The 10885-nt window shown below is 55.6% G+C and overlaps 1 protein-coding gene across 1 annotated transcript; it reads left to right on the forward strand.

Moving 5' to 3' along the window:
• Positions 1-2384: 2384 nt before the first annotated feature.
• LOC144737394 (branched-chain alpha-ketoacid dehydrogenase kinase-like) lies at positions 2385-10885 on the forward strand. Its single transcript, XM_078620073.1, has 4 exons — positions 2385-2533; positions 4324-4413; positions 6302-6505; positions 8418-10885. Exons 1-4 carry the CDS (start codon positions 2529-2531, stop codon positions 8560-8562), a joined length of 444 nt encoding a protein of 147 aa, XP_078476199.1. The 5' UTR covers positions 2385-2528; the 3' UTR covers positions 8563-10885.

A 10885-nucleotide genomic window follows, 5' to 3' on the forward strand; every position in this document is an offset into this window, starting at 1 on the left:
GTCACTCACCCACCCACTCACCCAGTCACTCACCCACTCACTCACCAACTCACTCACCCACTCACCCAGTCACCCACTCACTCACCCACTCACTCACCCAGTCACCCAGTCACTCACCCACTCACTCACCAACTCACTCACTCAGTCACTCACCCACTCACCCACTCACCCCAGCCACTCACCCAGTCACTCACTCACTCACCCACTTACTCACCCACTCACCCAGTCACTCACCCAGTCACTCACTCACCCAGTCACTCACCCAGTCACTCACCCACTCACCCACTCACCCACCCACTCACCCAGTCACCCACTCACTCACCCACTCACTCACCCACTCACTCACCCAGTCACCCAGTCACTCACCCACTCACTCACCAACTCACTCACTCACCCACTAACTCACCCACTCACCCAGTCACTCACCCAGTCACTCACTCACCCAGTCACTCACCCAGTCACTCACCCAGTCACTCACCCACTCACCCAGCCACTCACCCAGTCACTCACTCACCCACTCACTCACCCAGTCACCCAGTCACTCACCCAGTCACTCACTCACTCACTCACCCAGTCACTCACCCAGTCACTCACCCACTCACTCACCCACTCACTCACCCACTCACCCAGTCACTCACCCAGTCACCCACTCACTCACCCAGTCACTCACGCAGTCACTCACTCACCCAGTCACTCACCCAGTCACTCACCCACTCACCCACTCACCCACCAACTCACCCAGTCACTCACTCACCCACTCACTCACCCAGTCACCCAGTCACTCACCCAGTCACTCACCCAGTCACTCACCCAGTCACTCACCCACTCACTCACCCACTCACTCACCCACTCACCCAGTCACTCACCCAGTCACCCACTCACTCACCCAGTCACTCACCCAGTCACTCACTCACTCAGTCACTCACCCAGTCACTCACCCAGTCACCCACCCAGTCACTCACCCAGTCACTCACCCAGTCACTCACTCACTCAACCAGTCACTCACCAACTCACTCACCCAGCCACTCACCCAGCCACTTAGTCACTCACCCACTCATTCACCCAGCCACTCACCCAGTCACTCGCCCAGTCACCCAGTCACTCACCCAGTCACTCACCAATTCACTCACCCACTCACCCAGTCACTCACCCAGTCACCCAGTCACTCACCCAGTCACTCACCCAGCCACTCACCCAGCCACTCACCCAGTCACTCACTCACTTAGTCACTCACCCAGCCACTCACTCAGTCACTCACCCAGTCACTCACCCAGTCACTCACCCAGTCACTCACCCAGCCACTCACCCAGCCACTCACCCAGTCACTCACTCACTTAGTCACTCACCCAGCCACTCACTCAGTCACTCACCCAGTCACTCACCCAGTCACTCACCCAGCCACTCACCCAGCCACTCACTCACTTAGTCACTCACCCAGCCACTCACTCAGTCACTCACCCAGTCACTCACCCAGCCACTCACCCAGCCACTCACCCAGTCACTCACTCACTTAGTCACTCACCCAGCCACTCACTCAGTCACTCACCCAGTCACTCACCCAGCCACTCACCCAGCCACTCACCCAGTCACTCACTCACTTAGTCACTCACCCAGCCACTCACTCAGTCACTCACCCAGCCACTCACCCAGCCACTCACCCAGTCACTCACTCACTTAGTCACTCACCCAGCCACTCACTCAGTCACTCACCCAGTCACTCACCCAGCCACTCACCCAGCCACTCACCCAGTCACTCACTCACTTAGTCACTCACCCAGCCACTCACTCAGTCACTCACCCAGTCACTCACCCAGCCACTCACCCAGCCACTCACCCAGTCACTCACTCACTTAGTCACTCACCCAGCCACTCACTCAGTCACTCACCCAGTCACTCACCCAGTCACTCACCCAGCCACTCACCATGAGAGTAGCAGCAGCAGTGTCTATGCACTACACACAGCACGCACACACAGACAAAGCTCCCCCAGGTAGCCTCTAGCAGGGCTGTAGGGGCAAGTGCTGTTAGCTAGCCAGTAGCAGCAGCAGTGTCTATGTACTACACACACCACACGCACAGACAAAGCTCCCCCAGGTAGCCTCCAGCAGAGCTGTAGGGGCAAGTGCTGTTACACAGACAAAGCTCCCCCAGGTAGCCTCTAGCAGGGCTGTAGGGGCAAGTGCTGTTAGCTAGCGAGTAGCAGCAGCAGTGTCTATGTACTACACACACCACACGCACAGACAAAGCTCCCCCAGGTAGCCTCCAGCAGAGCTGTAGGGGCAAGTGCTGTTAGCTAGCGAGTAGCAGCAGTGTCTATGCACTACACACAGCACACACAGACAGACAAAGCTCCCCCAGGTAGCCTCTAACACGCCACCGCTCTCGCCCCGCCCGGCTTGAGCAGGCGTGTGACGGAGCGCCGGTTCGGGTTTGCGCCGTCCGTGCGCGTGACGGGCCACGTGGCCGCCTGCTTCCCCTACATCCACACACCGCTGGAGTACGCCCTGCCCGAGCTGCTCGCCAACGCCATGCGGTGAGGGCTGTGTGGGTGTGTGTGTGTCAGTGTGTGAGTGGGTGGGGGTGTGTCGGTGTGTGTAAGTGGGTGGGTGGGTGAGTGACTGGGTGGGTGAGTGGGTGGGTGAGTGAGTGGGTGGGTGAGTGAGTGTGTGTGTCGTTGTGTGTGTGTGTGTCGTTGTGTGTGTGTGGGTGAGTGTGTGTGTGTGTGGGTGAGTGAGTGGGTGGGTGTGTGTGGGTGGGTGGGTGGTGAGTGGGTGAGTGGGTGGGTGGGTGAGTGTGTGTGTGAGTGGGTGGGTGAGTGTGTGTGTCGTTGTGTGTCGGTGTGTGTGTGTGTCGGTGTGTGTGTGAGTGGGTGGGTGGGTGTGTGTCGGTGTGTGTGTGTGTCGTTGTGTGTGAGTAGGTGTGTGTGTGTGTGTGTATGTGTGTGTGTGTCTATGTGTGTGTGTCTATGTGTGTGTATCTGTGTCTATGTCTGTGTGTGTGTGTCGGTGTGTGTGTCTATGTGTCTGTGTGTGAGTGTCGGTGTGTGTGAGTGGGTGGGTGGGTGAGTGTGTGTGTCGTTGTATGTGTGTTTGTGTCGTTGTGGGTGTGTGTGTGTGTGTGTGTCGTTGTGTGTGAGTGTGTCGGTGTGTGTGAGTGGGTGGGTGAGTGAGTGTGTGTCGGTGTGTGTCTATGTGTGTCGGTGTGTGTGTGTATGTGTCTATGTGTGTGTGTGTGTCTATGTGAGTGTGTCGGTGTGTGTGAGTGGGTGGGTGTGTGTCGGTGTGTGTGTGTGTCGGGGTGTGTGTGTCAGTGTGTGTCGTTGTGTGTGAGTGGGTGGGTGAGTGTCGGTGTGTGTGAGTGGGTGTGTCGGTGTGTGTGTGTGTGTCTATGTGTGTGTGGCTGTGTGTGTGTCGGTGTGTGTGTGTGTCTATGTGTGTGTGTGTGTGGCTGTGTGTGTGTCGGTGTGTGTGTGTCTGTGTGTGTCTGTGTGTCTGTGTGTGTGTGTCTATGTGTGTGTGTGTATCTATGTGTGTCTGTGTGTGTGTGTGTCTATGTGTGTGTGTCTATGTGTCTATGTCTGTGTGTGTCGGTGTGTGTGTGTATGTGTCTGTGTGTGTGCGTCTGTGTGTGTGTTTCTATGTGTGTGTGTCTATGTGTGTGTGTGTGTCTATGTGTGTCTGTGTGTCTGTGTGTGTGTGTCTGTGTGTCTGTGTGTGTCTGTGTGTGTGAGTGGGTGGGTGAGTGAGTGTGTGTCGGTGTGTGTCTATGTGTGTCGGTGTGTGTGTGTATGTGTCTATGTGTGTGTGTGTGTCTATGTGAGTGTGTCGGTGTGTGTGAGTGGGTGGGTGTGTGTGTCAGTGTGTGTGTGTGTCGGGGTGTGTGTGTCAGTGTGTGTCGTTGTGTGTGAGTGGGTGGGTGAGTGTCAGTGTGTGTGAGTGGGTGTGTCGGTGTGTGTGTGTGTGTCTATGTGTGTGTGGCTGTGTGTGTGTCGGTGTGTGTGTGTGTCTATGTGTGTGTGTGTGTGGCTGTGTGTGTGTCGGTGTGTGTGTGTCTGTGTGTGTCTGTGTGTCTGTGTGTGTGTGTCTATGTGTGTGTGTGTATCTATGTGTGTCTGTGTGTGTGTGTGTCTATGTGTGTGTGTCTATGTGTCTATGTCTGTGTGTGTCGGTGTGTGTGTGTATGTGTCTGTGTGTGTGCGTCTGTGTGTGTGTTTCTATGTGTGTGTGTCTATGTGTGTGTGTGTGTCTATGTGTGTCTGTGTGTCTGTGTGTGTGTGTCTGTGTGTCTGTGTGTGTCTGTGTGTGTGTCTGTTTCTATCGGCAGTGCCAGCATGCAGTGCCACGTGGGGTCTGGGTCCAGCGTTCCCGACGTGGTGGTCACCATCGCCAACAACGACATCGACTTCATCTTCAGGTTCACACTCACAGAGACTTACAGACACCCATAGAGACAGAGACCCACAGAGACACACAGAGACCCACAAAGACTCACAGAGACCCACAGAGACACACAGAGACCCACAGAGACACACAGACACCCATAGAGACCCACAGAGACTCACAGAGACCCACAGAGACTCACAGAGACCCACAGAAACCCACAAAGACTCAGAGACCCACAGAGACTTACAGACACCCACAGAGACACACAGAGACCCACAGAGACCCACAGAGACCCACAGATACCCACAGAGACCCACAGAGACCCACAGAGACATACAGAGACACACAGAGACCCACAGAGACACACAGAGACCCACAGAGACACACAGAGACTCACAGAGACCCACAGAGACACACAGAGACCCACAGAGACCCACAGAGACCCACAGAGACCCACAGTGACATACAGAGACCCATAGAGACTCACAGAGACCCACAGAGACCCATCGAGACCCACCGAGACCCACAGACACCCACAGAGACCCACATGGACCCACAGAGACCCACAAAGACTCACAGAGACTCACAGAGACCCACAGATACCCATAGAGACTCACAGAGACCCACAGAGACCCACAGAGACCCACAGAAACCCACAGAGACTCACAGAAACTCACAGAGACTCACAGAGACTCACAGAGACCCACAGAGACTCACAAACACTCACAGAGATCCACAGAGACCCACAGAGACTCACAGAGACCCACAGATACCCACAGAGACTCACAGGGACACACTGAGACTCACAGAGACCCACAGAGACTCACAGAGACCCACAGAGACACACATAAACCCACAGATACCCACAGAGACAGAGACCTACATAGACCCACAGAGACTCACAAATACCTACAGAAACTCACAGAGACCCACAGAGACACAGAGACCCACAGAGACCCACAGAGACTCACAGAGACCCACAGAGACCCACAGAGACACACAGAGACACACAGAGACCCACAGAGACTCACATAAACCCACATAAACCCACATAAACCCACATAAACCCACAGAGACCCACAGAGACCCACAGAAACCCACAAAGACTCAGAGACCCACAGAGACTCACAGAGACCCACAGAAACCCACAGAGACCCACAAAGACCTACACAGAGACTCACATAAACCCACATAAACCCACAGAAACCCACAAAGACTCAGAGACCCACAGAGACTCACAGAGACCCACAGAGACCCACAGAAACCCACAGAGACCCACAGAGACCCACAGAGACCCACAGAGACACACAGAGACACACAGAGACACACAGAGACCCACAGAGACCCACAGAGACTCACATAAACCCACATAAACCCACATAAACCCACAGAGACCCACAGAGACCCACAGAAACCCACAAAGACTCAGAGACCCACAGAGACACACAGAGACCCACAGAAACCCACAGAGACCCACAAAGACCCACAGAGACTCACATAAACCCACATAAACCCACAGAGACCCACAGAGACCCACAGAAACCCACAATAACTCAAGAGACCCACAGAGACTCACAGAGACCCACAGAGACCCACAGAAACCCACAGGGACCCACATAAACCCACAGAGACCCACAAAGACCCACAGAGACTCACAGAGACTCACAGAGACTCACAGAGACCCACAGAGACAGAGACCCACAGAGACACACAGAAACCCACAGGGACCCACAGAAACCCACAGAGACCCACAGAGACCCACAAAGACCCACAGAGACACACAGAGACACACAGAGACCCACAGAAACCCACAGGGACCCACATAAACCCACAGGGACCCACATAAACCCACAGAGACCCACAGAAACCCACAGAGACCCACAGAGACCCACATAACTGACCAGTGACCTCCCTCCCAGGATATCCGACCGGGGCGGAGGGATTCCGCACGAGGTGATGGGGCCTGCCACGGACTACTTTTTCACGACGGAGGCCGCGAGGGAGGAGGAGGGGGGTGGTGATGGGGTCCAGTGGCAGGCGGCGGAGGAGGAGGCGATGGGCGGGATGAGTGACGCGGAGCGCCACATGGCGGAGAGCCGCCTGCAACATGGGCCGTGGCACGGGTGAGTGGGTGGGTGGGTGGTTGAGTGGGTGGGTGGGTGAGTGGGTGGGTGGGTGGGTGGGTGAGTGAGTGGGTGGGTGGGTGGGTGAGTGGGTGGGTGGGTGGGTGAGTGGGTGAGTGGGTGAGTGGGTGGGTGAGTGGGTGAGTGGGTGGGTGAGTGGGTGAGTGGGTGGGTGAGTGGGTGAGTGAGTGAGTGAGTGGGTGGGTGAGTGAGTGAGTGAGTGGGTGGATGGGTGAGTGAGTGGGTGGGTGGGTGGGTGGGTGGTTGGGTGAGTGGGTGGGTGGGTGGGTGAGTGGGTGGGTGAGTGGGTGGGTGGGTGGGTGGGTGGGTGGGTGGGTGGGTGGGTGAGTGGGTGGGTGGGTGAGTGGGTGGGTGGGTGGGTGAGTGGGTGGGTGGGTGGGTGGGTGAGTGGGTGGGTGAGTGGGTGGGTGGGTGGGTGGGTGGGTGAGTGGGTGGGTGGGTGGGTGGGTGAGTGAGTGGGTGGGTGGGTGGGTGAGTGGGTGGGTGGGTGAGTGAGTGAGTGGGTGGGTGGGTGAGTGAGTGGGTGGGTGGGTGGGTGGGTGAGTGAGTGGGTGGGTGGGTGGGTGAGTGAGTGGGTGGGTGGTTGGGTGGGTGGGTGAGTGGGTGGGTGGGTGAGTGGGTGGGTGGGTGAGTGGGTGGGTGGGTGGGTGGGTGAGTGGGTGAGTGGGTGGGTGGGTGGGTGGGTGGGTGAGTGGGTGGGTGGGTGGGTGGGTGGGTGGGTGGATGAGTGGGTGGGTGGGTTGGTGGGTGAGTGACTGACTGACTGACTCACTGACTGACTGGCTGACTGAGTGACTGACTCACTGACTGACTCACTGACTCACTCACTGACTCACTGACTGAATCACTGACTGACTCACTGACTCACTCACTGACTCACTGACTGACTGACTGACTCACTGACTCACTCACTGACTGACTGACTCACTGACTCACTGACTCACTGACTCACTCACTCACTGACTCACTCACTGACTCACTGACTGACTCACTGACTGACTCTCTCTCTCTCACACCAGGCACGGCGTGGGCCTTGCCGTGGGTGGGTGGATGAGTGGGTGGGTGGGTGGGTGAGTGGGTGGGTGAGTGGGTGGGTGGGTGAGTGAGTGAGTGGGTGGGTGGGTGAGTGAGTGGGTGGGTGGGTGAGTGAGTGGGTGGGTGGGTGGTTGGGTGGGTGGGTGAGTGGGTGGGTGGGTGGGTGAGTGGGTGGGTGGGTGGGTGAGTGGGTGGGTGGGTGGGTGAGTGGGTGGGTGGGTGAGTGGGTGGGTGAGTGGGTGGGTGGGTGGGTGGGTGAGTGGGTGGGTGGGTGGGTGGATGAGTGGGTGGGTGGGTTGGTGGGTGAGTGACTGACTGACTGACTCACTGACTGACTGGCTGACTGAGTGACTGACTCACTGACTGACTCACTGACTCACTCACTGACTCACTGACTGAATCACTGACTGACTCACTGACTCACTCACTGACTGACTGACTCACTGACTCACTGACTCACTGACTCACTCACTCACTGACTCACTCACTGACTCACTGACTGACTCACTGACTGACTCTCTCTCTCTCACACCAGGCACGGCGTGGGCCTTGCCGTGGGTGGGTGGATGAGTGGGTGGGTGGGTGGGTGGATGAGTGGGTGGGTGGGTTGGTGGGTGAGTGACTGACTGACTCACTGACTCACTGACTGACTGGCTGACTGAGTGACTGACTCACTGACTGACTCACTGACTCACTGACTGACTCACTGACTCACTGACTGACTCACTGACTGACCCACTGACTCACTGACTCACTGACTGACTCACTGACTGACTGACTCACTGACTGACTCACTGACTGGCTGGCTCACTGAGTGACTGACAGTGACTGACTGACTGACTCTGTCTCACACCAGGCACGGCGTGGGCCTGGCCGTGTGTCGAGCCTACGCCGCCTTCCTGGGCGGCTCCCTCGCCCTGCGCTCCATGCAGGGCATCGGCACCGATGTTTACCTCCGACTCAGGCACATCGACGGGCGCCAGCCCAGCTTCCGCCTGTAGCCCCCAGGGCACCCAGCCTGTAGCCCCCAGGGCACCCAGCCTGTAGCCCCCAGGGCACCCAGCCTGTAGCCCCCAGGGCACCCAGCCTGTAGCCCCCGGGGCAATCAGCTTCAGCCTGGAGCCCCCAGGGCACATTGACGGGCGCCAGCCCAGCTTCCGCCTGTAGCCCCCAGGGTACTCCGCCAGTAGCCCCCAGGGCACCCAGCCTGGAGCCCCCAGGGCACTCAGCTTCAGCCTGGAGCCCCCAGAGCACTCAGACACCGCCTGGAGCCCCCAGGGCACCCAGCCTGTAGCCCCCAGGGCAGTCAGCCTCCGCCTCAGGCACATTGACGGGCGCCAGCCCAGCTTCCGCCTGTAGCCCCCAGGGCACCCAGACACCGCCTGGAGCCCCCAGGGCACCCAGCCACCGACTGTTGCCCCAGGGGCACTCAGACACAGACTGTTGCCCCCAGGGCATCCAGACACTGCCTGGAGCCCCTGGGGCACTCAGCCACCGCCTGTTGCCCCCAGGGCACTCAGCCACCGACTGTTGCCCCAGGGGCACTCAGTGTGCCCACATTCCAACTGACGATAGCTGCTGCTGCTGCTGTTGTTGTATATTTGGAGTCTGCGTCTCTCTCCCCATCACTCCATCACGCACAGGCAAAGATCCCCCAGGTAGCCTCTAGCAGGGCTGTAGGGGCAAGTGCTGTTAGCTGGCGAGTAGCAGCAGCAGTGTCTATGTACTACACACACCACACGCACAGACAAAGCTCCCCCAGGTAGCCTCTAGCAGGACTGTAGGGGCAAGTGCTGTTAGCTAGCGAGTAGCAGCAGTGTCTATGTACTACACACACCACGCACACAGACAAAGATCCCCCAGGTAGCCTCTAGCAGGGCTGTACCACTATAGTACTATACTGACTACTATAGTACTATACCGCCCTTTGACTTTTACGAACGACTGGGTGCTTCAGGTTAGCGATTGGTCGCATTGTCTGTGGGCTGTTTAGCAAATGAACAAATACATTTGACTGTGCGCGTTACACACGTGTGTGTTTTAATATTTATTTTATTTTATTTAGGGCCCCTTTAACAGATCCCTGCGGGGTGGGCTGGGAGGAACGAACAAATGAATGGCTATAATAAAATGAAATTGGCGGGGGTACGATACGAAGGGAGAGTTTGAGGCCTAGTTCTAGGCTTTAGGCCTAGCTGTAGGCTTTAGGCCGCTGTGAGTTAATTTTTAATTTAAATGTTTTAATTATTTATGTAAAAGCTTTAAATGTAAATGTTTCTATTTAAAAAAAAAACATCAGGGAATGTAACATTGTTAAACATTAACTCCCTTTCACACACGCGGGGGTACGATACGAAGGGAGAGTTTGAGGCCTAGTTCTAGGCTTTAGGCCTAGCTGTAGGCTTTAGGCCGCTGTGAGTTAAATTTTAATTTAAATGTTTTAATTGAAAACTATCTGAGGGAATTATAAGGGAATGTTACACTTGTTTAGCCAGGAAAGCCTCACTGAGTCTAAAGGTTTTTGCAGGGTCCTGCCAAGTGTTTGCAGTAGGGGGCGATGCTGCGACACCTAATCGGACATCGGACGGACGATATAATCTATTGTAGGCTGGTTCACTTCGTTCCTACCAGTATAACACACGCTACATGCCCCGTACCAGTTCATCCGACGCTGTCGGAAGCCTTCATAGGCGCTGCTATTCGCTCCGAACAGCACTTGCCCCTGCAATGTGTTGAGGCTACACGGGTGGTGGGGGGACAATTTGTCTTTGTCATCGTTTGCACCTCGGATTTATCGCGTAAGATGTCTGTAACAACGTTATCCTGAGCTGTGTCGTGTGTGTTTATATAAAGTTATGCTGTGTGTAAAGCTACATTGATGTGTTTGTGTCGTATGTGTATAAAGTTACCCTGTGTGTAAAGCTACAATGATGTGTGTGTGTCGTGTGTGTTTGTATAAAGTTATGCTGTGTGTAAAACTACAATGATGTGTGTGTGTCGTGTGTGTTTGTATAAAGTTATGCTGTGTGTAAAACTACAATGATGTGTGTGTGTCGTGTGTGTTTGTATAAAGTTATGCTGTGTGTAAAACTACAATGATGTCTGTGTGTCGTGTGTTTGTATAAAGTCATGCTGTGTGTAAAGCTACAATGATGTGTGTGTGTGTCGTGTGTGTTTGTATAAAGTCATGCTGTGTGTAAAACTACAATGATGTGTGTGTGTGTCGTGTGTGTTTGTATAAAGTCATGCTGTGTGTAAAACTACAATGATGTGTGTGTGTGTCGTGTGTGTTTGTATAAAGTTATGCTGTGTGTAAAACTACAA

This window comes from Lampetra planeri, chromosome 69, assembly GCF_965212315.1.
Source record: "Lampetra planeri chromosome 69, kcLamPlan1.2.h2, whole genome shotgun sequence".
Taxonomy (NCBI): domain Eukaryota; kingdom Metazoa; phylum Chordata; class Hyperoartia; order Petromyzontiformes; family Petromyzontidae; genus Lampetra; species Lampetra planeri.